The sequence below is a fragment of the Grampus griseus genome (assembly GCF_964374135.1).
Source record: "Grampus griseus genome assembly, chromosome: 14".
Lineage (NCBI taxonomy): Eukaryota > Metazoa > Chordata > Mammalia > Artiodactyla > Delphinidae > Grampus > Grampus griseus.
In genome coordinates this window covers 26,577,598-26,602,500 of record NC_139008.1, presented here as the reverse complement: position 1 = coordinate 26,602,500, position 24,903 = coordinate 26,577,598, and the positions used below count along the sequence as shown (strand labels likewise).

The window sequence follows — 24,903 nt, the reverse complement described above, 5'->3', positions numbered from 1 at the left end:
TGCACTTAGGGAGTTCCTTTGGAAACTCACAGCTTTCTGAAAAACTGAGAAGCCACATCGTGTATAAAACATGTGTATAAAGGAAGTTTTTACAGGATGTTTGCTCTGAGCTGACTTCTTAGGGATTAAGTTACCAGCTACCCTGTTTCTTTGGTGGAGATAGCCAAAGCCACGGAGGAACATTTCCACTGTTAAACAAATAAGCTCTTAGCACTCCTTACCTGCAACACATGAGGCACTGCTTCTAACAATTCGATCAGCTTGGAATATCCATAGTCTGATACCCGGCATTGCTTTGCAAAATGATGGTGGTAAGATGGGATGAAATTACTAATCGGTATGACACAGGATGGCTGGCTCTTCAGTAAATCGATCACTTCTCTACTGAACTGGATCAGCTGGGGGTTACCCACAGGACTTTTAGAACGAAGAAGCCAAGGATCTAAATATGGGGGGAAAAAAAAGGAACAGGCACAAGAGATAAAGCATGACTGCAGCCGATGAAAGAAAAGTAACTAACCTTGCATTCCCATGCTTGAACTCAATAATGACCGAGCACACAAGACCAAACAGTCGCTTTACTTCTCAGCTGCTAAACCCAGGTCCTCTATAACCAACAGGCTAGCCCAACTTCTTTACAGGCTGGCAAATGCTTCCCCACTACTTCTCGAAGTCAAGTTGCCAAAGCAAAGCATGGTTCACCATAGTGTGAACTTAAAAGGGAAGTGCAGATACACAGGTAGTTTCCAGCTTATAAACTGGTTGTATGTCAAAGATCAATTTGTAACTTGGTCACTAACATACTTTCCCATAGAAACAAAGTTATAAATGGTCATCATGCAGGTAGCCCAGAAGGGCCTAATTAACCCAGAGAGGGGCTGCAAATGTTGTCTAGGAAACTATGGAAAGCAGTGATGTAAAACTAGCATGAGATAAAACTAAGAAACAGGTTTTTGCAATTATCTTGAATGTTCATCTAATTAAGAAGTTTTAATTATTTTATTTATACAAGTGTAAATAATCAGATGGAAACCTTTATAAGGGGATAGTGGGCTAATGACACAGGGGAAAGGAGGGAGCAGCATAACAAGACAGGATGGGGAGGGTGTAGGCCTGAGGGGAAAGGTAGGAAGAAGCTTTGGTACAAACAGAGCTCGCTTGTTATCCTTACCTTTCTTCCTACAGGGAAGGGGGAGGTGGGAGGAGAAGAGGATGAGGAGAAAAGGAGGAAGTGTTGGGGGCCAAAGAGAAGTGAGAGTAGATATGAAGGCAACAATTCACAGTGCTGTGCACAGGTAGCAGGATTAGACACCTGCAACTCAGGGGGTGCCAGAGCTCAGAAACTCATCCAAATCTCGGTTCAAATATCCCAGTCCCTTACATTTAGAGTTAATTCTATTTTCACATTGATCAAAGTCATAAATTTTGATCAAAATAAATTTCCAAAGTAAATACTCAGAGATATTTCCTTCAAATAGCTAAAACTATTTTTAAAGGGCAAGCCAAAAAACCTTTACAAAATTAGATAACTAGAGAGACTTGTAACTATGGAATTTGGATTTTAAATTTTTTAATAATTTATGCTGGTACTTTCCAAAAGTCTAGCTCTGCCAAACCTTTAGCACTCTGGAGTTTTTAAAAGATCAAAGGAGACACCCACGGTGTTTTATGACAGGCAAAAAGTGCTGCTCTTTAAGAGAAAAGCCAACAGCCTGGACCAAATACCTGAAACCTACCTGTGTTTGGAGGCGGGGGCTTGTTGTGAATCCACTTAACTACTTTGATGCCATTCTGTGCAGTGGCGATGTTCACACCTGGCACGCAGGTGATGAGGTGTTCCAAGGGAACACCCCCTCCTCGGTTTTCCTGCACTACTTCTAGTTCACCAAACTCTGCGGCATAACAATCTGGAAAACTGAAGTGGGGGGAGAAACAGGTTAATTAAAATAATGGAAAAGCAAAGCACTTGCCAAACAGACGCCTGCCTTTATTTTAACACATCCATTAATAAATAATTTCTGTTAAGATGCCCATGATCTGGGTTTCAAAGTTAAATTAAGGTCCTAGAGAGGCAATCACTGTGGCATTTCTCTCTTTGATGCATTCTGATGGTATCAAAAATTCCTGGGCAATTTTCTAGCAGAGGGGGTTAAAAATAAGGCAACAGGGTTGCAAGTTCAACCTCCTCTAACATATCAGTTCGGTGGTTTTAAGGCAACTTGGTTCTGTGTTGGCCCCTCTATTAAGCCTACCACGTGGCCCATGGTGTGGCTGAAAGGACTTCTGAATACTTTTCTCCTACAAACGTTGAAATCTACAACTATTTGAGACCGTGCACTCTCTCGCAGTACTTGTGCAGAGCACTTCTAATAATCTTTTCTCTGTGGAGAAGAATCTGCCCTATTCATGCTGATGTTTCTAAAATTCAGCACAAACACAATTTCTTGTTGAAATATCGAGTGAATGGATCCCATTTCAGATACACTTCGACTACAAGTGGTACCTAAAAACGTCAGGCTGAAGCCTGGTACAGTGCGTGCTTGGGGAGAGGTGCAGGCAGGTGGCGGACTTTCTATAAAGAGGAGGACTAAGGTGTCACAATGGCTTTGACACGGTCACCTTAATAAAGGCACGGTGCCCTCGTGTGTCTGCAGAAGACTATGAACCTGGGGCGCGAACGTCTTCAGCGAGAGAATCACAAAAGGAATCTTGTAAGAGTCTGGATCAAATTCATGTTCACTGCCGAAAAGAGAACAAAACAGATGACATTTCTCAGTGGTCTAAGACGTTCCCAAGGTAATTCTAACAGATGCTCCACGACCTTTTACAAAAGGATTACTTCTCAAGGGAAACGGGCAATCTACCTGAAATCCTTATTGGGACAGTGCTGCCTGCAGACAGGCTCGTGATATTCTAACTCTTCAAATATAATTGGGCTGCAGTTTGTTGAGGAGCCGTCATGTGACTGGGAAGACCCCAAGGGGCTCTGGCGGGCCTGACTGCTGGGTAAGAGACACACCAGTCTGCCATTTCCTTGTTCACGGATTGCGACTGTGTCTGTTAGTTTATACAAATCTGACACATTCAACCTGTGTCCAAACCTAAAAGCAAGGAAAGAGAGAGATGCTGACTTAAAGAGAACGTTTTTCTTTGTACAGAAATTCCTGACCTGTTTAGATAAAGCTCTATAACCAAGAATGGTTCCCCTGTCTCTTTGAAAAGTAAAACTGGGATAATTCTACTATAAATTTATTCACCATCAAACCAGTGATGCTTGGCACTCCCTTCCAGTCATCCCTGGCCCGTTGCCCATTACAGTGATTATATATATCATTTGGTACCTAGCCTCCGACCCCACAAGTCTCTGTAAATGCCTCACCTAATTTTCTGAGATGGAAAACTATCAGCCATGACCCATTTCACCTTGGCCTCCCCTTCACTTCCAAATCCCTCTGTAATACTTCTCACCATCTCTGCTCCTCTCCCCAGACGAGGTATACCCCTTTTCAGCTAACCCTATGCTTCAGCCCCCGACCTACACTAGACTGGACTCCCCAGTCACCACCCTGACTTGTGTCTTTCATACTTGGAGCTTAAAGGCACAGGATCTGAAGACAGATTTGAGTTCAAATTCTGACTCAACCTATGTGACCTTGGTCAAGTTATATAACCAATCTAGGCCTCAGTTTTCCCATCTGTAAAATGGGGTGACAATCCCTACCTCACAGGGCTGACGTGAGAATTAAATGTGGCATGTATGGAGACAGCTTAGCACAGAGTAAGTGCTCATTAAATGTTAGCTGCTCCAGTGGTCTCTTCCCAGTGCCCTGCCTACACGCTCAGATCGCCCCATGACCAACACCAGTCTCAAATTCCAGCCCCCACCCCCTACACTGCCCCACTCCACTTATGTCCAGTCTTCTCTGTGCTTTCACTCAGTCTGGAGCTCTCGCGTCTTCCCTATAATGGAAACAGCTGGTCTCTCAGGAGTTGCCTCTGCTGTTTCACCATCCAGTCTGCCATCCCCTTCCCTCCAGGATTGTCTCCACAGGACTCTTCAGAGTTGGCTCTCAAGTCACCAGTGGCCTCCTCCTCCTCCACCCCAAACCTCACACCATGTTCTCAGGCCATCCACACCCTCCTGATAACACTCTGGCCTCTGGGTTCTCACCGGCTTCCTGTCCCTGGTTGCATTCCACCCAGTTCTGCCCTTTCTCTAGTTCTCCCTCTCCTCTAAGTTCATCTGCTCCCAGGTCTTTCAAGATCATCTTTAGGCAAATAACTGCCGTATCTTCAGAGCTGACTTCTTTACTGAGGGACTCCAAATGTGCAGAAGACCACCTGAACTCTCTGCCCAGATATTCCAATAGCCCCCTAAAACTCATATGCCCAAAGCCAAGATCAAAAACTCATTGTAGGGCTTCCCTGGTGGCACAGTGGTTAAGAATCCACCTGCCAATGCAAGGGACATGGGTTCGAGCCCTGGTCCAGGAAGATCCCACATGCCATGGAGCAACTAAGCCCGTGCGCCACAACTACTAAGCCTGCGCTCTAGAGTCCACATGCCACAACTACTGAAGCCCGCGCACCTAGAGCCCATGCTCTGCAACAAGGGCAGTCACCTCAATGAGAAGCCCGTGCACTGCAATGAAGAGTAGCCCCGCTCACTGCAACTAGAGAAAGCCCTCGCACAGCAACGAAGACCCAACACAGCCAAAATTAAATAAATGAATTAAAAAAAAACGCACTGTAACTCCTAAACAAGCTTTCTTTATTTCTTCCCTATTTCCAGTTTAACCATACAAACTTCCTCCCTGTCACCTAGGGCAGAAAACTCAGAATCAAACTGACCTCTACTTTTTACCTTGCCTGCTACATAAAACTAGCTACTAAGTCCAATTTCACTGACATTTGAAACTTCTGTGGTGTCTAGTTCCCTCTGTTCCGACAGCGTCTACTCAGAGCCGGGACTGGTGCACACACTCCCCCGTGTCTCTCTCCCTTCCCCATTCACTCCAGCTCAAACACCACCACTGCCTGAAGTCTTCCCACCACCACACCTCTCCCCTCCCCTCCTTCCTCCGATACTTCAGTGGCTCCCACTATCCACAGGATAATGGCCAAGCTCCTGGTTCCTTCCACCCTCTGTAACCTCAAGGCCTTTTCTCCTTCCTACTCCTCCTTTGTAATGATAGTTTTCTTTGTTCTATACAATATATGGCGAGTGTCTTTTCCCTTCCAGACATAACAGCCCCAAAGACAAGGGCTGTCTTTCCAGCTCTGCACCCTCCACAGAGCCTTTCGTTCCACTAGTACTTGCTGAGCGTCTACTGAGCACTGGGCATTGAAGACATGGTGCTAGGTCAGACACAGTGCCTGCTGTCCTGGAGCTTACAGTCTAGAAGGTGCTTGAAAATGTTCACACAATGAATAACAAAACTCATCAGCCAAGTGGAAAAGGTGAAAGTACAGCTTTGGGGACTGAGGTCTAAATTTGCTAAAAATGAAAGACGTTCTTCAAATGTGTGTTAAAACTGGAATTTCAATCTGAACACCACTGTCTTGGTCTTATTTCCTCTGCTAGTTCCTTAAGAGTTGCTACCAGTTTTATGCATGGAAGTCACCCATCAGTACTGGCTGGATCAATGAAAAAAGTAACCCTTACTTACTTTTTTTCATAAATATCTGTAAATTTAAAAAGAGGCAGACAACAGGCAGGAGCATCCTGAAGAATGGACATCGTTTCTGCACTGCAAGAAAAAAGTTTAGTCCATTAGAGAACAGACGACTTCCTCTCCGTTCCAAGTTGTATTTTAAAAACAGAGTTCATAAAATTGATTACCATCATGTGTATGCAAAATAAACACACCCATTTATATCTCAGTTGATCTTCCAGAAAAACTTAAAGAACGGACTTCAGGAACAAGGCAATTAAACAATATTTAGTCACATATACTGGGATTTTTATCAGACTCAAGCATAGGGCTTTGCACACCTGTTTATCAGAAAGACACTGACTACTCACTGAGACACTTTATTAATTCAGAGCAAAGGGCACAAGAGCTTGACTGTCTCCTGCCACAGCGCAGTTCTAACAGACAGATGGGCGAGGAATCCCCACAGTTGAAGATACACAACTGAATACACTGGTTAAGAGTGACTGGCTTTAAGCCATAGGATTATGGATGATTTTTTTGTCTCCTGCTTCTTTTATGTTTCTGAAATTTTAAAATTATATTTAATGAGTATTATCTTTATTCTAGGAAATTAAAAAATAACTTAAAATGATGGTGAAGTTTGACTTGTGTATGTTATGAAATGATCATCACAGTAAGTGAACGTCCATCATCTCATATAGACACAAAATAAAAGATTATTTTCCTTGTGATGAAAACTCTTAGGATTTACTCTCTTAACAACTTTCATACGTAACACACAGCAGTGTTCATTATATTAATCATGTTGTACATCACTCCCCTAGTGCTTAGTTATCTTATAACTGGAAGTTTGTACCTCTTGACTGCCTTCATCCAATTCCTCCTTCCCCCATACCCCACCTCTAGTAACCACAAATCTGATCTCTTTTTCTATGAGTCTGTTGGCTTGTTTTTTGAAGTATAATTGACCTATAAACAGTATGTTAGTTCCTGGTGCACAAATCATTATACTGTCTGTACACCTTAAACTTACAGGGTGCTGTGTGTCAAAAGCATATTATGAATAAAACCATCACTAGATTCCTAAGATTAGTCTAGTCGTAATGCAGACTTACGGGGCTGGGTGTCTATGTGACGTTAAAGATATATCTGCAAGTTGAGAGCTTACAGCTTTGTAGATCTACGTGTTATAGACAAATCCACCTTCTACTAAGATTGGAAGGTAATATTTCAGACTTTCTAGGCTTATAAACTTTTATTGTAGAGGCCTACTATTTTTAGAACCTGTTCTAGATATGTGGCATATTATTTTACTCCTAAGTGCCTGCCAAGTTTAAGCTGTACTTCATCTTTGATTAATGACTTGAACAAGGGTAAACTATTCTAGCTAGCTTATTTCTAACTTCTACCTTATTTCTAACTCTATCAAGGGAGAAAAAGCATTTATTGCATATGTGATCATCACAAGAGGGCTGGGAATGGAATAAAATCTATTTTTATTATTTCTAAAATTGTTTTTGGGCCAAAATGTTATTTCCTGAAATAAACGGCTTGTTTGTTCTTTACCTCAGTAAAGAGAGTGATTTATTAGCAGCTCCCGTGGCAAGTGAGACCAGGATCTTCTTGCTGCCAATCTTGTATCTGTGGAGGCTATTCACTGCACTGATTGCTTCTTGTAAGTTTTCCATCTGAACAACAGCTTTGAGCTGATAATCTGTGTGGGGGCTGAGCTCAACATTCTTCACCTGCAGCAGTAAAAAGGAAAACAGAATGCTGATCTACCCAGAACCCTGTCCTCTTAAAACTGAAGGTGACTCACTAGGCAACTGGTTTGTGGGCTTCAGTGCTGCCGTGAGGGAACCTGTCTGAACTGTGCACTTCCGCTGACCAGAACCTAAGTGAGCTAGGATGGGTGACCTTCAGGGATGTGACGTCAGCCTAGCCTGCCTTGTGCTCTGGCACACAATGCTCTCCAAGGCAGGCTTAGGGGCCAACACATGTAAGGAGTCTTTTGCGTCTTCTCCAGACCCTGCCAAAACCTGGGGCATAGCCATCTTAAGTTTCAGTAAAAGGTGCATTTTTAGCAAATTGCACCTAAAAACTGAATCAGATACCGTAAGACATTAACAAAAACAGCCAATATCATTTTAGAACCCTATTTCCATATTTTAGCAGCCAGAGCTAACTAAAACCCATCAGTGTTTTATTTCCCGAAGAGCCACTGAAATCCCTGCCCATGACCACAAGTGCTTCTATGCCAGGCTTCTTGCTCTCTTGGGCTGTATCCTAAAAACAGAATACACAGCACCACCATGAGCAGGCCAGAGGAAAAAGGAAGGTGTTCAAACTCGTTGAGTGACACTTACACTCTGCCTGTAGTTACATGTGTTGAGTTAAGTGCACTCAACTTGAATGCCAGCAAGGGGTAAAACAAAGGCAAGAACAAGAGTGATAAGGTTACCTTGCCGTGTCTAGAAAACGCTTCCTGCATGAGCTGCTGCAGCTCCTTCCGGGACAATCTGTAGTCTAGGTTGCTGATCTGGATATCAGCACCATTTGCAAATGGGTCTGGGCAGTCGGCACCAACGCTCGAATTTGCAGCGTTGAAAGCAAGCGGGGATGCTCTGTTTAAGAGGTTTGGAGACATACTCCTGCTTAAAACATACATAGGTTATTTTTAAAAACTGTTATTCTATTTATTCAGCTTATGCCATTTAGATTTTGTTTGAAGCTATATAAAAACAGCTTCCCGCAATACAATTTGATTTTCAATTTTTTTTTTTTATCTTAAACATGCACTGATTTAGACTCATTGTCAAAAATACGACCTGTTGACTACCTTATTAACAGCAAATAAATTACTCAATATCGGGCTTCCCTGGTGGCACAGTGGTTGAGAGTCCGCCTGCCAATGCAGGGGACACGGGTTCATGCCCCGGTCTGGGAAGATCCCACATGCCACGGAGCGGCTAGGCCCGTGAGCCATGGCCGCTGAGCCTGCGCGTCTGGAGCCTGTGCTCCGCAACGGGAGAGGCCACAGCAGTGAGAGGCCCCCGTACCACAAAAAAAAAAATACTCAATATCCTTTTATTGGATTATTTAAAGCTAACGGCAGAAATTACAGGCAGGCCTAATGAATTAGTTTTCCACTTTGTGCATTTCTTCTTAGGACACTGAGCATTTCTTCTTAGGAAATTAGCTTGCAATATCCATGTAAATCATTTATCTCCCACTGGCTCTGAAAAAGCCGTGTGTGTGTGTGTGTGTGTGTGTGTGTGTGTGTGTGTGTGTGTGTGTGTGTGTGTGTGTGTGTGTGTGTGTGTGTGTGTGTGTCTGTCTGTCTGTCTGTCTGTCTGTCTGTGCCATGTGGCTTACGAGATGTTAGTTCCCCGACCAGGGATCAAACCCGGGTCCTCGGCAATGAAAGCATGGAGTCCTAAGCACTGGACCGCCAGGGAATTCCCAATATATTTTTAAAATATAAAGACATTTTATTTGATTTATTTTTTGGCCATGTGGGATCTTAGTTACCTGACCAGGGACTGAACCCACGCCCCCTGCAGTGGAAGCGCAAATCTTAACCACCTGACCACCAGGGAAATCCCAAGCCAGATATTCTTGCTCATATATTGCGGCCCTTCTCCACGTAAGGAAGTCTTTTACGTGAGTTTGTACATGTCATTTGACAGGTCCAAAGTCATGTTCTATAGTGAGTCTTCACCAACTCAGAAGAACAAATACAATGCTAGAAGGAGCTCATGGGATGCATGAGCTCCTTCTGTTTTCCAAGGTTCCAGAATTACTTGGAGTGAGTTTAGAAAGCTTAAATAAGGTCGGTGTTAAGGTTGTTTACAGAGACCCTCGTTCCTCAAACAGCTTCCTGTAATTACCCCACGAATAAGAATAACCAATGCGTGTCCGTTTGGGCCTCTTCCTCAGCATGAGGCCCATGATGAAGCCATGAGGACATGGTAAGAACATAATGTGCCTCCCATCATTGCCCAAGGACTCCAGGACAGGTTTCTCTCTCTGACCTCTGCTTACCAAGACTCCCACGTGGAGGAGGGAGAAACAGCAAGAATCACTGCCCCCAAATGTTAGCTATCGTTACCAGTGGAAAAGGGGACTGGTGGAGGAGGGGTGGAAGATTTCTCTTTTAAATATGCACTTGTGTATTGCTTGAATTCTGTTAAACAAACTATTTCATAACCCCTTCTACTGCACACAACCACTCCTTGGATCAAGAACCACTCACCGAGAAGACCAAGACTGAGGCGTGAGCAGAGGACCCACTTGCCTGGATGCGATCAACTTGCTAAAAGCAGACGGGTAACTCACTTGGAACAGAGTCTCCTCTTTATCTTTTTTATCTACAGGAGAACTGGTAACACTGCGGGTGCAGAGGTTCTCTTTTCTAGTGGAGGGAAACATTGCAGGGAAGAGGTCACTTATTTTCCTTCACATCATGACAAGCAGCTACAAGGGAGAATAACGGAACCTACTTCGGATTGGTTTTGTAAACAGATTCTGCCACCCCCGACGTTTTAGGTGTGGGCGCTGCAGCACTTGAATTTCTGTGAGGCGGTGCCACCGGCCTCAGGTGGCCTTGCTGGGGCTCACTGCTTCGAGTGCCAGTCTTCGACTCCATGCGGCATAGCTCCTTAAAACAGACAGAGCAAGGGAGTTTAACAGTTAAGCCCCCAGGATGTGTCAGACCTTGCACAGAAAACACTTGACTTTGAGTATCCTCGAAGCAAGTGAGCATATAAAACAGAGACCAAGAAAGCAAACCTACCATAAACTTCAGAAAGCAAGAGGTATCACAATTACCTGTAAACTTTTAACATTGGTATTTTTGGTAGCAGATCCAGAATTTGCCTGCGACCCTTTTCCAGGTGCGGCTTTGGCACTGGAAGATGGTTCACTTGTATCTTTGATGAGGCACAATTTTGGATTCTTAAGTTTTTTGGGAGACTTCGCTTTATCAGCAGTTGCGTTTGAACTCTTTGTTTCACAGAGTTCTCCACTTTTTGGAGTAAATGACACGATGATCCTATTACCAAAGACATCTTCATTTTCCATTCGCTTCAGAGCCCGTTCTGCACTATCTCGGTTTATGAAGCGGAGGATTGCGCTGCAGCCTGTGATATTTAGCACTTTCCCGCCACAATTATCGGACAGGCGTCTGAGCCTGTTGCTGATGCTCTTGCCATCTTTATTTGCTGGTAGGTTATAAACATAGAGTAGAGTCTGGCACTGTTGATACAGAGGAAAAGTGTTACAGTGGGTTGACTCGAGGGCACACATTCAATTACAAACAAGAAGAACAATGAGTGATCTCCAAACTTTAGCTAGCGACCTTGAAGGGGAGATAACAGAGATTTCCACGGGAGAGGGTAAACTTACTTAGACTGAAAAACATGGAAAAAGAGAAATGTATCTAAAATTATCACTCTGGTGAATGAGAAAAAAATATGTGGCAAGATTGAATGTACTGAATAATCGGTCTTTTTTTTTTTTTTGTAAATCATAAGGAATAAGGATCTCTACAGTGGGCAATCTCTCACCTAAAATACTACAATCGACTTAAAGCCCTTCCGGATTAAAAAAGTGAGTGCCAAACACAAGCGAAATAGAGGAAATGTAGCTATAGCCAAAAGGCTTAAAAACATAATGAAGAACAACAAAAGTGAATCAGCAGAGCAGCTCCAAAGACTGAAGTAGGGCCTGTGTATGTTACTTCTTGGGCCAGACTCTGGTATCCCCAACTGCAGATTATCCTTAGCATGTGTTTAATCTCTGGCCAGGCTCTGATCTTGTTGGGTATCAAGCAATGCAGTGGGGCCAACAATGCAAATGCCTGAATCTGGGGGCGGGGCGGGGGGGCAGTCTCCGTTCTGCTGCCATCACGCTGTGGGACCTCCAGCGGCTTGCTTACTTTTTCTAAGTGCTGACTTCCTCCTCTCTAAAATGAGGAGGTTGGGTGAGATCATTCCTAAAGTGCTTCTGTAATCCTAAAGTTATTAAAATACGTTAAAACTGCATTTCATGAATGGGATTGCCCACCCTTCTGGACCATCCACACTATAGCTCCTCTCTGTTATTACTGTTTAAAAGTTGCACATATAGTCTCCAGACAGCTTAAACACAAGCTCAGTGTTGCAGTAAACATTCTTATCCTAAACAAGACTATGAGAAATGCTCAGCCTGCTGGAAACATGTGCACTTTCTCCTGTCAAGTGGCTTACCAGGCTACAGGTGTAGCGACCACTACTCCTCATTGTGCCCATGCATGCCAGGGACCACAACCATAGAAAACAGGCTCAGAGGCCTGCTGGAGCTTCAGGATTAAGTGCCACAACTGTACTATCACTGCTTATTTGACTCCAACCACACCAGTATGTGCAAACCATCATCATATTCTTTACCCTTAAAACCTGGAAGCAAAAAGAGTAATAACTCTCATTCCATTACTTCCATCCCCCTGGCACAAAACATTGCTAGCTTTGTAGACACTGGCAAGTGGCTGTCAGTAAGGTAAATCTGAAAGTCAGTTCCCTATGACATTGTGAAAATAATAAAAGCAAAATGCATATATATCAATTCTCTGAATATCTGTAAGAGAAGAAAGTTTCTAGGCCTGTTTCAAAATCTGGCCAGCCTACTACAAAGAACAGCCTCACCTGGGCTTGGAGACCCCTTATGAAGGGCTGTCTTGAGCCTCTGTAATCTCAACTAGAATATGGCAGAAAGAACACAAACCCACTTACTGGCATTTTTACTGGTAACCTGGGGGGCAGGTCGGAAATGAATTCTTCAAATCTGATCAGCTCATTAGCATGATGCAGCAGTGCTTCTGAGGCCTGGTTTTTATGGACCAAAATTATGTGGAAACCATGCCTGTGTCTCAGGTCACTAAGTTCCAATGCGAAATTGACATCAGCTGAAAGACAAGGTACAGCCCAACCCCCATCCCCAAACATTAGAAACACCTGACAGAGAGAGGTAACTCTAATGACATCTACTGAGAAGGAAGGAATGGCAGGATTATATTCTAAGTTGCCACCCCCACCCCTTTCTAGAACAGGAACGCATTTCATATCAGAAGGATTAACACGGTAAGACAATTTTACATATACTGAACCCCAAGACACGTTACTTCCAGTAGTAAAAAGGAGCAAATGTTAATACTCTGAGGAGCCCCAACTTCATCTTAGATTTTTAAAATTAGCAATAAGGGGCCCCCAGGATTAAAAAAATTACATTTTCTTTAATAAACTTGGCCCTGCAAGAATCCTTAATCAAGTTCCAAGGAGAAAAATACAGAAATCCACGTAGACCCATTTTTTTTCTAAACAGTTTTCAAAGATAAACATAAAATGTCCTATGTATTTCAGCGTCTCTGGGGGCACATTTTACTTTAACATATTTTGGTTTCTATGATAATTCACACACAGTGAGTTTAGCTGAAATTAGCAGATGTTTCTACACTTACTTGACACAAGAACCACAGTGGCAGGAGCAGTGTGAGTATTTGCAAACCTTCGGAGGCTCTGGCGGAGCTTGTCGTCAGCAGCGTTCTTTGCAGTAGCATTGATGTGGGCAACGGTTACCTGCATTAATTTATAATAAGGACAAATGAGAAAGAGCTGAGGTTAGAAAATCACTACACATTCTGCCTGCCTCTTAATAGACAGTTCTTGAGGAAACTTTTATTATTACTGCCACTTAGGAACGGAAAAAAATTACAGTCAAATCTCAATAATTTCAACTTCAGTTCTCCAGACGAATTAACTGGATCATTATCCCTAGTTTCATCTGTAATCTTCTGCTTTTCTGCTTCATCCATCCCCCTTTCAGAAAATAAAGAAAAGAAAGTGAAATGTGAAGTAAACTAGCTCTCTCTAGTATCTTTTGCCAACAGTTTTGTGGGTGGCAGAGGTATGATATATAATTAAGGTACGATTTGGGGCTGTATTTGATGTCATTTCTATTCGTCGTCTATGGCTTCCACCATCAGGTGGTGGAAGAAGAGAGGCATCTGCCCCTAAGGGAGCTAAAATGTGTTTATTCCTGTTAAAACTATCAGGCTCATATTAAAGTCTCCAAAGGAAGGAAAGGTTTGAGAGGTGCCTCAACTACATACAATACAAAATAGGATTTATTAGTTTTTACAAGGAACAGAACTATATAATTTTAGGCAGGAATATGGCATATCAATGGAATTACTTGTCTGAAAGTCAAAAGAACTTGATTCTGGTTCCAGCTGAAGAGAACAGACTTTGGGGTCAGACAATCTGGATTTAAATCTAAGCTCATCCACTTACGGCCATATGATCTTAAAAAAGTTGCTTCACCTCTTGGGCCCTTTCATTTGTAAATTCCAAATAATAAATCCTATGAGCCTTGTTCACAAAGCAGTTATGAAAATCAAAGGAAATGATACATATGTAACCACTATACTAGGAAAGCACTAGTCACATATAAGCAGCCTTGCTGAAAGATCAGACATGATTAAATGATTTCTAGTACCTAATTAAGAAATAATCTTTTGCTATTTTCCTTTATTTACAAACTTAGCACAAATGCATATTATTAAACAAATTTTCAATTAGAATTCTTAAAAAAAATCACACATGCTTATTCTTCTACCAAAATAGATAAAAAATCTTTTTTTTTTTACCTGGCAATTATTCAGTTCTTGAATAACTTCTTTGTTTTCTTTACTGATGTCACACACACAAATGAATTCTGCTTCTCTGTGGCCTTTAAAAAACTTCTCACGAATTCTTTGTACAACTGCAGTAGCTGAGCGGCCAGAGGGGACTGAGCAATTTTCAATATCCCAAAAAACTCCAATGGGGGGTAAGTTTTCTAGCACCTGTCCGGCTAGCGCAACTTCTGGTGACCCTTAAGAAATGTTAACATTTTCAATTACAATGGTAAAAAAGAGGTAAGATATTCAAATAAAAATAACAGGTAGCTACCTCTCATTCTTAGGGGCAGGAAAATGAAATTACTGACTGATGTTAAATTTAAGGATACCAACCTCAATGGCTGGTCTAATAAGACAAACAACCCCAAGTTGCCATAGTATCTCTAAGTGATTATTCCCATTTTTCAGGAGAGAACAAATCTAAAGATCAAGTCACTTTAAGCCCACAATAAATCCATGACAAAGCATGAGGCGTTCTCACACTGACCAGTTATGCTCCTCTGAACACTAACACATAGGTGAATGGACACAGCAGCTCTGAGACCTGACCTTCATGCTCCACCCGCACTTGTCTACCGACTCAGTGTGGGAGAACAATGAAGAGGAGACAGACCATGAAGTTGTTATCATCCTTGATTTGATTTTATTTTTAAAGCACATTTGTTTGTTTGTTTGTTTCTGGTTGCGTCGCAGGGCTTGCTGGATCTTAGTTCCCTACCCAGGGATCCAACCCGTGCCCACTGCAGTAGAAGCTCAGAGTCCTAACCACTGGACCGCCAGGGAATTCCCTTGTCCTTGATTTTAAATGATTTTTAACACTGCATTCGTATCTGATTCAAGTTTTTAAAAAATGTTTTTTAAAGATAAAATATATCAATTACTTTTTGGGGAAATGATCTTAGGTTTTCAAATACTGTTTTTTATCAGCCATTGCTAAATCTTTCTAAATACTAAGTACGTCTAGGGAGCATACAACCAACAAGTGTGATTATGAACCTAAGTTGACACCAAGTCCCTTCCAGCACTTATTTCTCCTAATATACTCCTTATTTTTCTATACACAGCTTCTGGTCTCAAATAGCATCAGCCCAACATTAATGGCAACTGACCTATTGGTCTATAAGGATAAAAAGATCTTTACCAAGAGATGGAAATGGAGACTCATACACAGTAGCTTTAGAACCACAGGAATCTTTTTAAAGGTGATTAAATGCAGTGTTAGTATCAGGTATTGAAAACTAATATGCACATTTTACACCATACTGTCATTTACCAAATTTCGAAGCAGCTTTGCCTAGACTGGTCGCCAATAACAACGTGGTCTCCTTCCCTGTTCCTTTGGTTCCACAGCCATTACACAGAGGAATAGTAACAGGTGCAGTTTGAGTATTTGGAGGTGGTATATTTGGCCAGACTTTAGCAGCATCAATTATACTATTTCTTGCCGGCTGTTTTAAAATTTTTTTAAAAAGAGGAGGAGGTTTCAGATACATTATTTCAGAACCTAGAGTTACACATAACAACTGAAAACACATTCTAAGTGTTTCTCCTTTCCACCTGCTAACCTCTGATAAAACGTATTTTCAAATCACCTTTCCCAGAACTATCAGCTACCAATGCATAAACTCACTTCCAAAGTGACTTGAAATGATCAGGGAAGATATTCACATGATCAGACCTTTACATTCTGGGCCATGTGTCTGCTACGGTGGAGACCCTCAGACACACTTTACATAAAAGGAAGTAACGTCTTTACCTGAACACTGGGTGTGACTGAGACCAAGTTTCAAGTTCCCCAAATTATTACAAAGGGACAACATGCAGTTTTACAAGAATGGGTCCATGTATCAAGTGAGTGTTAGCTATAAGAAATCACAATTGTGCTCTAGCCTTTAAAGACTGAACAGAACACGAGGCTTTGCCAAGCTAGGTTCACATGTAAGAAGTAGATTTATTACAGGAGACTCTAAGAGCATAAACTAAATAATTACTCTGTACTTTTTTGAATGGTCCCTCCCATTTTACCCTTTGCTTTCTTTCAGGACCAGAAGGAGTTATGCTGATGGGGAGAAAGCCACATCACGAAAGAGTCTTTGACCCCACTCACAAGAAAGATATTTTTCAAGATATATCCATTAGTATTTTTAAAAAGTCATTCCTCAAACCTTAGCTGCACCCAACATAACAAACAAAAAGATACAAACCTTGTTGAGGCAGTCTTCGCAGTAAAGTGAGCCCTTTAAACAAACCGGAGGTACCACATTTAGGTGCAAAGAGTTGGTGCATAAGTGAGGCGTTAGCTCCGACTGTGAAATGTGCTCTTCCAAGTGCCCGGGAGCCCCACTTGTGAAATCAGAACAGGGGAAATAGCCAGCGGAGGAGGTGCAGCCCTGGAGAGCTGGAAACTGATGCAGCTTGTGCACATTACCATGACATGACTGGAAATGGAGCTTTCCACAACAGGGCAGGTGTTTGCAGGGAGAGAGATTACTTTCTAGACACATGCTGGGAAAGTCACTTGCAACGCTGGCCAAACTGTTCCTAGCTGAGGCACTCTGGAGTGAAGATGCAGACTGGAAAGCAAACCCTGACCCCACCTGACACGTGACTGTCCTGGTGCTTTGCGAGTCTAACAGTGCGCCTGGGGGAATCAAGCTACCAGTCCCTCCGCCACCGCCACCACCAAAACGCATTGGCGAAGTGGAGGGGTCATTAGGGCAATGGGCACAGCAGCTTACTTTGGGGACAGTTGAAAGCTGTATTTTAGGTTGCTGAAGAGAATGGATATCTGGAAGTGGGACTGCTGGAAAAAGTTTAGAGCCAGCATGAAGGGGAGATGGTACATCCTTTAATTCCACAGCAACTTTCTTGTTCTCCATGTAATCTTTCTGAGAAAAGAAAACCAGAACACAAATTAATTTTATGAGGCTAGTGACTTGGGGATACTCACATCTGATTGCATTAAAAAATGGAAACAGTGTTCAAACCTATCTACATCACTCCGTCATAACCACACAAAATCACAACCACAAAAATGGAATGGCAGCTAAAACCAGGAGCATTCTTCAGCAGGAGGTGAACATTGAAACAGACAACTAAAATTACAACTGTGTCCTTCCTGAATTTTAAGAGACTTGGGGAGGGGGTCTGTTTACATATTCAACAAGCCTGATTAACCAACCATGTCTCAGTGTCTTCCCTTTGATAACTTCCCCTTGCCTCTCAGTGTCTTCTGAAGACAAAATAGGTGGTATGAAAAACAACACAGTCATAACAGTATTCACTAAAGACGGCTTACAAGCAAAGCGCCTTGAGGAAAATACTTAATAGTTTGTGCAGTCAGAGCTAGGTGGTTTTAGTAAGGTCCTCCAGGGGAGAAGGTATCAAGCACTATGGATGAGATCAGCCATCTGCCCAAGTGGCCCATCCATGAATAGGTCTTAAACGTGTTGCTGATGACATTTAGCAAACCCTGGGGTATCATGACCTAAAGCCATAATGCCAACAATTATTTTGTAACCAGTGGAAAGAATTAGAGTAATTAGAAAACTATCTGGGGAAAAGATAAAAGAGAAATAGTTTGTCATATGCCTGTAACATAGACACATGAGGCTGGTATGCTTATAAAGGTTATAGCATTGCATTGGTGTCAGAGACCTGGGTTTGAATGTGATACTAAATAGTTTTATGACCTTGGGTAAGTGACTTAACCTAACCTCTTTATGCTTCAATTTTACCATCCTTCAACTGGGAACAACAGAATGTACCTACTACATTTGTTAGAAGGATAAAATGAAATAGTAAACATAAAGCACTCAGCAGAGTACCTGGCCACTGAAAGGGGATTCGACAAATCAACAACATTTATTGGCTGAATGCAGGCACTATTAAGATGAAGGGGATGCCCTGATATAGTGATTGAGACATGCTCATCCCTTAGAGCATAGAAAGGTCCATCTGACTGCTATGATTTCACTCCTTCTGCTATGGGAGGGTATACTAATATGGGAGAAACTTGGATTTTCAGTTACTTTTCCTAAAAGGGAGGTAATAGCAATGGTCTCACCAGCCAACAAGCAGTGTGTTCTGCCCTCTTGGTAATTACAATTCAGGCTGGAAATTAACTCACTGGCATTATGATTTATATAGATCTGGCTCTTATGGGCAGGGTTACTGTGAGGTGGTCTTCCTGAACGTACTCAATTCTGGGTACCACTGACAAAATCGAGATTCTGGATCTGTAAAGGTGACAGTGCAATTCCGTGTCCTGTGACTCTGTTAGGGCTAGATCTGCCACCCCAGGACCCTGCTTGAGCTGCCAGCCCTCAGTGCAAACTGTGCCTGAGGTAAAATACTTCTGAAATAACTCCAATTACTGATGCCATGCGACAAAGGTAACTATATAATGAAAAACTGGAGAAGACAGGGAATAGATTTTTTTAAAAAGTCATTATCAATACCCTTATATAAATTCATAGTGAAGTCTCATTTAAATCCCAAGTACAATAGCAAAAAAAAAAGTGATAACGATGAAGGAAATAAAATCAGAAAACGTCAAAATCACTACGAAAAGACAAAAGAAAAAGTTCTAGACATATTTAAATATTCAAGAGAAATCTTGAACAGAAAAAGACTATCAACAAATCCTATCAATCTTTCCTTGATTTTAAGACACAAAACTCAGAAGGCTACCATAAAACAATATCTATTTTGTACTTTCCTCCGGTCTTACTCTACAATGTGGATTTTGTCTTTGGAATCTGTGACGTTAATGAGAAACAAATCTTTCCAAAATTTTAACATCAAATATTTAAAGCATCTATTGTTGCTTAATGTGTAAGTACAGGAGTTAAAAAATTGTGCCTTCATTGAGTCAGGAATTACAATAATGTGCTACAAGGAGTAATATAAGCAGGATGCAAGAGAAAATTTAGCACAGACTCCAGGGAGAGAGACTGCCCCAGACCAAATGGATCTCTCATCTATTTGCATTAAGAATTTGCCATGTCCTTAGTCTTGCACATAGTTACCGTTTGGGGACTAAGTGGCAACGTTTGCTCAGGACGAGAAAAGCAATTAGAGAATTTCCAAAGCCATGGCTTAGCATCATTATCTTGTTGAAGCCATCCAAGTGTTCTACTGCAGGAGTTCTCAGTTCCGTTTCCTTCCATCATACAGCCATACAAAGTGGTTCAACATTCTTTCATCTTTCTTTTCTTTCATTCTTCCACCCTGTTAAGAATGAGATTTCAATATTATTTATTTGCATAAGTACAAATTTTATTACTGAAATCTGAGACTACAACTATATTTATGGTGTATAGGTCATTGCAAAGAGGGCTGATGGGACCAAATCCAGGAACTCTTAATGCTGTGACCAAAGACTGAGTTTTCCATAGGATGTAACAGCCACTCAGTGGTGCTATGTTTTCCTGATGGAGATACAAGATTTAGCCACTCATATCCAGGATTAGTGATGTGGGAAAGTAAAAATAAATGTAAATGTCTTCCAAGTTAAGAAAAAAAAATTATGGTGCAATGGCTCCCAACAAGTCAGATCTTGGAACACAAGTAGAATCACTATCAAAACATATTACAGCTTACTAAAATTGGTAAACTTGGTTGACTATTTATGCTTGAACCCTAACTACATCAACCTGATGTTTTAAAAAGTCTATCATCTTCCATTCCTTACGTTTCATAGGTCTTCAAACAAAAATGAACTCTGGACGAGCCCTATTTCTTTTCAGCCATGCTTGAGAGAAGTAGCCACATCTTGGACACCTGCATAACCGGGAGAGAAACCTCTCCTCTTCACTTGGCTGAAGCCAAGCTCCTCCAGCCCACAGCAGATGTTTTCTATATAATATTTCTTAATTCTTCTCGACTATCCCTCACTAAACACTCTACTTGGGAGATTCAAAAAGTTAACAGAAGACAGCATATAATTTGAGTAAAAGAACAACCACATGTCCTCATTCCCAATTATGTAAGATCGTGAAATTGATTTCAGAGCAACCTATCCCACTGTGTCTTTGATATGAGTATTGAAGGTCCAAATTAAGTGACCTCTGTGGACTTTGAATTTGATTCAGCTACAAAACAAGTCGAACCAACCTCTTAGTTTACTTATTATGAAAGTGGAATCTGCTATACCACCAAAAATCTAACAGAGAAATCTCAAGTCCCAGATGTGCTCTTATCTACTCCAGAGCAACAACACTCTACAAGTCTTAAATGATATGATAAAAGCAGATCCAATCAGTAGTAGCCATTGGGCACACAGGCGGCCTGCCAGTGGTAAGGACAAGGAAGTCTCATTTCCAAGCCCTCACCACCATGCCCCAACCACCTCCTACTCTTACCGACAATGGCCATTTTAAGGTTATTAATTTATCTGTCAGAAATTTCTGGGCATATAGAGAAGAATTTCTTTTAGCTATCTCCCTGATAAGATGCTCTTTTCAAGAGACTTTAACATCTACATAGTCCAGTGAGGGGAGAGATGACTATATAAGCACTATGTCTAAAATATAGGAAAACCAATCACAAAAAGCAGGGGTAGGCAAACTACTGCCTAAAACTATAGCCAAAACCGGCCCACTGCTTGTATTTAAATGGCCTGCGAACTAAGAATGTGTTTCACATTTTTTAATTCTTGGGAGAAATCAAAACAATATTTTGTGACAAAGCTACATGAAATTCAGATTTCGGTGTCTACGACTAGTTGTATTTGAGACACAGCCAAGCTTATTGAAGTCCTATGGCTATGTTTGCACTACAACTGCAGAGTTAATTATTTGCAAGAGACTGTAGATCAAATACCTACAGAGCCAAAAATATTTACTATTTGGCCCTTATGTAGAAGCTACAAAACTTTATTAAGTTTCAGTTTCTTCCTCAGTCAAGTGTGCCTAATTTCTCCCCTGCCCACCTCAAAGCATTACTATGGGGGAAAAAAATCAGATAAAAGATGCCACCATCTGTTTGTCTTCACCGCTGTATGGCTTGTGCCAAGCACGGGGCTCCTACATAGTATATACTAAGGAAATATTTGTTGAATGAGGGAATGAATAAAGCAGCTATTTACCTACAAAAACTGGAGCTAATCTGGAGACAGAGATGGAGTTAACTGCCACAATGATAGTAAATTATGGTACTTGTTCTTCCTATTAAATACAGACCTCATATACCCTATCTTCTCTCTAGAGCCTAAGAATTTGTGATGTTCACGACATACACAACTTCAACATGCTCTCTCAAGCCCCTTCAAGGCCAATCCTGAAAGTGAGCTAAGGTGTCAAGTAAAATACAGTTTACAAAGCTTTTTTGTTTAACATTATTTATTTCCTCATTCAGCAAATATTTACTTAGTATCTACTATGTAGTAAGCCTGTGCTTGGCACAAGGGATACAATGAAGGAAACAACCAGACACTGCGATCCATTTATGTCATCTTTTTTCCCACAGTAAATCTGTGAGAAAGACAAGGGAGAAATTAGCCACATTTTTACAGAGGAGAAACAGAAGTTAAATGAAATTATGTAACTTGCCCAAGATCACACAATAGAAAGGGAAAAGAACCAGGCTTGTCCACCTCTTTCTATCACACCAAGGTACCTCTGGTATCGCTCAACACGAGCAATAGAAAGTATAAACGTATTAGCTTGTTAGTGGCCTGCACCCGGAAATTTTCCTAAATATTCCTGGGAATGACGTGATGTAATTCAGGTAGTCAAAGCAAGTTCTGTTTGATTTGAGTGGAAGTCTCACTTCCGCCATTATCTCTCAGTCTTTGAGCAATTCAGATAGTGGTTGAGAGCCCAGACTGTGACATCAGACTGTCCTCCTATCAATCCCCAATTCTGCCGCTTCCTATCTGTGCAGCTTTGGACAACGCGCAACCTCTCTGAACCTCAGATCCCATCTGTAAAATGGGCCTGATGATAATAGTAGCACCTTCATAGGTTGTTGTTTGTATTAAATGAGACAAAGTAGAAAATTTAGCAGTGGCCTTCTCTCAACACCCAATCTAGTCCTCAACACCCCACATCACCGCATCCCATTCCTGGGTATTTCTGTTGTTTTTCACAGTTCTTCTTCCTAAAATTATCTTAGTTGCTTGCTTTTTTATTATCTGTCTCCCCCACGTAAATATAAACTCCACGGTAGTACATATGGATCATGTTTTCTTATTCATTATTGTATCTCCTGCACCTAGCACAGTGTCTGGCACCCACCAACAACTGCTGAATGAATGCAAAGTTCAATAAATGCCTCAGAAGCCCATTTAGGTTTCAGTTTCCCTGTATGCAAAACAGAATATTTATGCTCAGAGATGTTAGAAAGTGCAAAAGATGTAACTTGAAAGCTCTAGGTAATAACAGAAAGGTGCCAGGGAAACTCTAAAAGGTGTATCACAGTGTCGCAGTACAATTATTGGGAGTGGTTCAAGTCCTAAGACAACTCAACGCTCAGTCAAGCCAGAGGCTACACCCTAGGGAGTGCTGATAGACCGAGGAGGGTGCAAAACGCTGGGGGGCGGGAGGGTTGCAAAAACACCAGCTGTTCTCTTCCTCTCTTAAACTTCCAACAAGAAGGGTTGCTCTCCACACCTGGAGGGCCCCAAAGGGAGAAAGGAGACAAGTGTGGGCAGGGAGCCAAACACCCCCAAAGGGCAGCAGAGGCGCTGCAATGACAGTCGTGAATTGACCCGAAAGGGAGACAACTCGAACCTGTAGCGGGGGCTTGCCCGGTGGGTCCCATTCCTTCCCCTCATACCAGCCAACCTCCCCCACCCCCGCCGGCAACAGGCAAAAGGAGGGGACGCTCTCCCCCTCTCCAGCCTGGTGGCCCCAGAGCACTGGACGCGTCGGGGACTACTTCCCAGCGCTGCCAGCAAACTCACCTCAGCCGCCGGCTCCACCTCCGCTCACATTCCGGCCCCACCGCCTTCCCCCCACCCCCCCCAGGCCCTTTGTTTTGATTCCCGACTCCGCAGCTCCCGCCGCCGCCGCCAAGCGCACCCTCCACTTCCGCTTCCGTACCGCACCGCCCCTGTCGCAAAACCGACGCCCTTCTCTCCTCCCTGCCTCCGCCCCTTCCTCCGCCCCTCCCCCGCCGCCGCGTCCTCCCCGCGCGGGGCGTGCTGGGAACCCCGGGGGGGGCGGGGCCTCGCGGCCCTGCAGCCTCGTCAGGCTCAGTCCCCTCCCGATAAACCCCTAAATAAGGACCTTCCCGGGGACCGACCCCGGCTTTTTTGGCGAAAACCCCCAGTTTAAGAAAGGCTTGCCGCTGGCTTATCGTTGTGGCGTGGGAAGGAACCTGAAAGCGGAGATTTAGGGTGCTTGTGAGGTGGAACCCGGGGAAAAAATCTGCCAACCGGGATTTGTCACCGTTCAGCTCTTTCGGGCTTTTGAGGGAAGGCGACTTAAAAGGGATTTTGATGAAAAACCTGATCGTTTTGGATTTTTTTCTCTCTTACTCTTGTCACGTGATGACCCTACTTTTTTTTTTTTTTTTTTAATTAAATGACGCATATTTGCTACAGCATCCTTTATCTAGTGCAACCTAGCGGCGAGTGGAGAAAAAAATAACTGCCAACTGGGCTGCCCGCGAGGTCCTTCGGGCCGGCAGGGCGCCTCGAGAAGTTGTGATCCAGCTGGCAAAAAGAAAGCCTGTGCCAAGACTAGGCTGGATTTTGTCACCAGCAATTAAGAGGTCCTCGTGACTTAAGTAAGAAAACGTGATTTTTTTAAGTCCTGGTCCAAAGCTCGTTGCAAATGAATACAACTTTTCCAGTGCCCACTTAGGTGAGCAAAAAGGAGACTTTATAGTTGCAAAAGCCATGTGAAGCCAATAACAGCTTGTGTTGTTGGTGGCTAGATTTGCCATGTTTGGGGTTTTTTGGTTTTTTGGGGGTTTTGTTTTGGGGTTTTTTGCTTCAGATTCTTTACTTATATTTGAAATTTTTGAAAAATTGTTTTTAAGTAGGCACAACGGACATTTCTGAAACTACCAGCTGCTCACTATTTCCTGTTGCAAATTGGGAGAAAAACAAAGCATATATATTTTAAATCTAGACATAGTTTACGATGCAATAGCCGAATGCTACGTAAAAGATTATTTCTGAAGTTTGCTAAGAAACAGGTTAACTTTGCATAAGGATCAGCAGGTAAAAATTGCCGAAAGAGAACTTTTTTCCCCCTGAAGTCTGTACTGTGAGGCAACTTCATTAGGCAATCCACATTAAGTGGGGGAGATTTCAGGGGAAGCTGATACATCCCTGTAGACGTCCTTGTAGACAGGTATTGTGGAGGGCAAGATCAAACACATAGCTGAAGAACCCTTTGTGCTTGTATTCCATTTCCAGAAGGCAGATGACAAGTCCACACATCATCTGCCTGCTTAGGTATTTATTACTGCGGAGTAAATCTTCATTGTGTCTGTGTGTGGTAGTATTCTCCAAGTGGGAATTAGAACAGATGAAAAACAACCCTGTTTCTAGCGTTTTGTTTTTTTCACAGTACC

The 24,903-nt window shown here is 42.4% G+C and overlaps 1 protein-coding gene across 5 annotated transcripts in view; it reads right to left on the bottom strand.

Moving 5' to 3' along the window:
* The window catches only part of MARF1 (meiosis regulator and mRNA stability factor 1), a 40,434-nt gene extending 17,023 nt beyond the window's left edge, over window positions 1–23,411 (bottom strand). For 2 of the 5 annotated variants that reach the window (XM_082669712.1, XM_082669715.1), the window contains exons 1-17: window positions 23,282–23,411; window positions 19,404–19,605; window positions 16,578–17,261; window positions 15,647–15,821; window positions 14,341–14,567; window positions 13,153–13,270; window positions 12,428–12,600; window positions 10,488–10,913; window positions 10,160–10,317; window positions 9,913–10,071; window positions 8,119–8,311; window positions 7,224–7,402; window positions 5,670–5,750; window positions 2,865–3,101; window positions 2,620–2,739; window positions 1,737–1,915; window positions 222–442 (exon numbers count right to left, since the gene is read on the bottom strand). In XM_082669712.1, coding sequence (XP_082525838.1) covers window positions 222–442; window positions 1,737–1,915; window positions 2,620–2,739; window positions 2,865–3,101; window positions 5,670–5,750; window positions 7,224–7,402; window positions 8,119–8,311; window positions 9,913–10,071; window positions 10,160–10,317; window positions 10,488–10,913; window positions 12,428–12,600; window positions 13,153–13,270; window positions 14,341–14,567; window positions 15,647–15,821; window positions 16,578–17,261; window positions 19,404–19,547 — 3,474 coding nt within the window. In that variant the 5' untranslated portion in view covers window positions 19,548–19,605; window positions 23,282–23,411. Of the gene's footprint in view, window positions 1–221; window positions 443–1,736; window positions 1,916–2,619; window positions 2,740–2,864; window positions 3,102–5,669; window positions 5,751–7,223; window positions 7,403–8,118; window positions 8,312–9,912; window positions 10,072–10,159; window positions 10,318–10,487; window positions 10,914–12,427; window positions 12,601–13,152; window positions 13,271–14,340; window positions 14,568–15,646; window positions 15,822–16,577; window positions 17,262–19,403; window positions 19,606–23,281 lie in introns of those variants that run through there. The other 3 variants (XM_082669713.1, XM_082669716.1, XM_082669714.1) reach the window with 3 other exon arrangements.
* Between the last annotated feature and the right edge of the window lie 1,492 nt (window positions 23,412–24,903).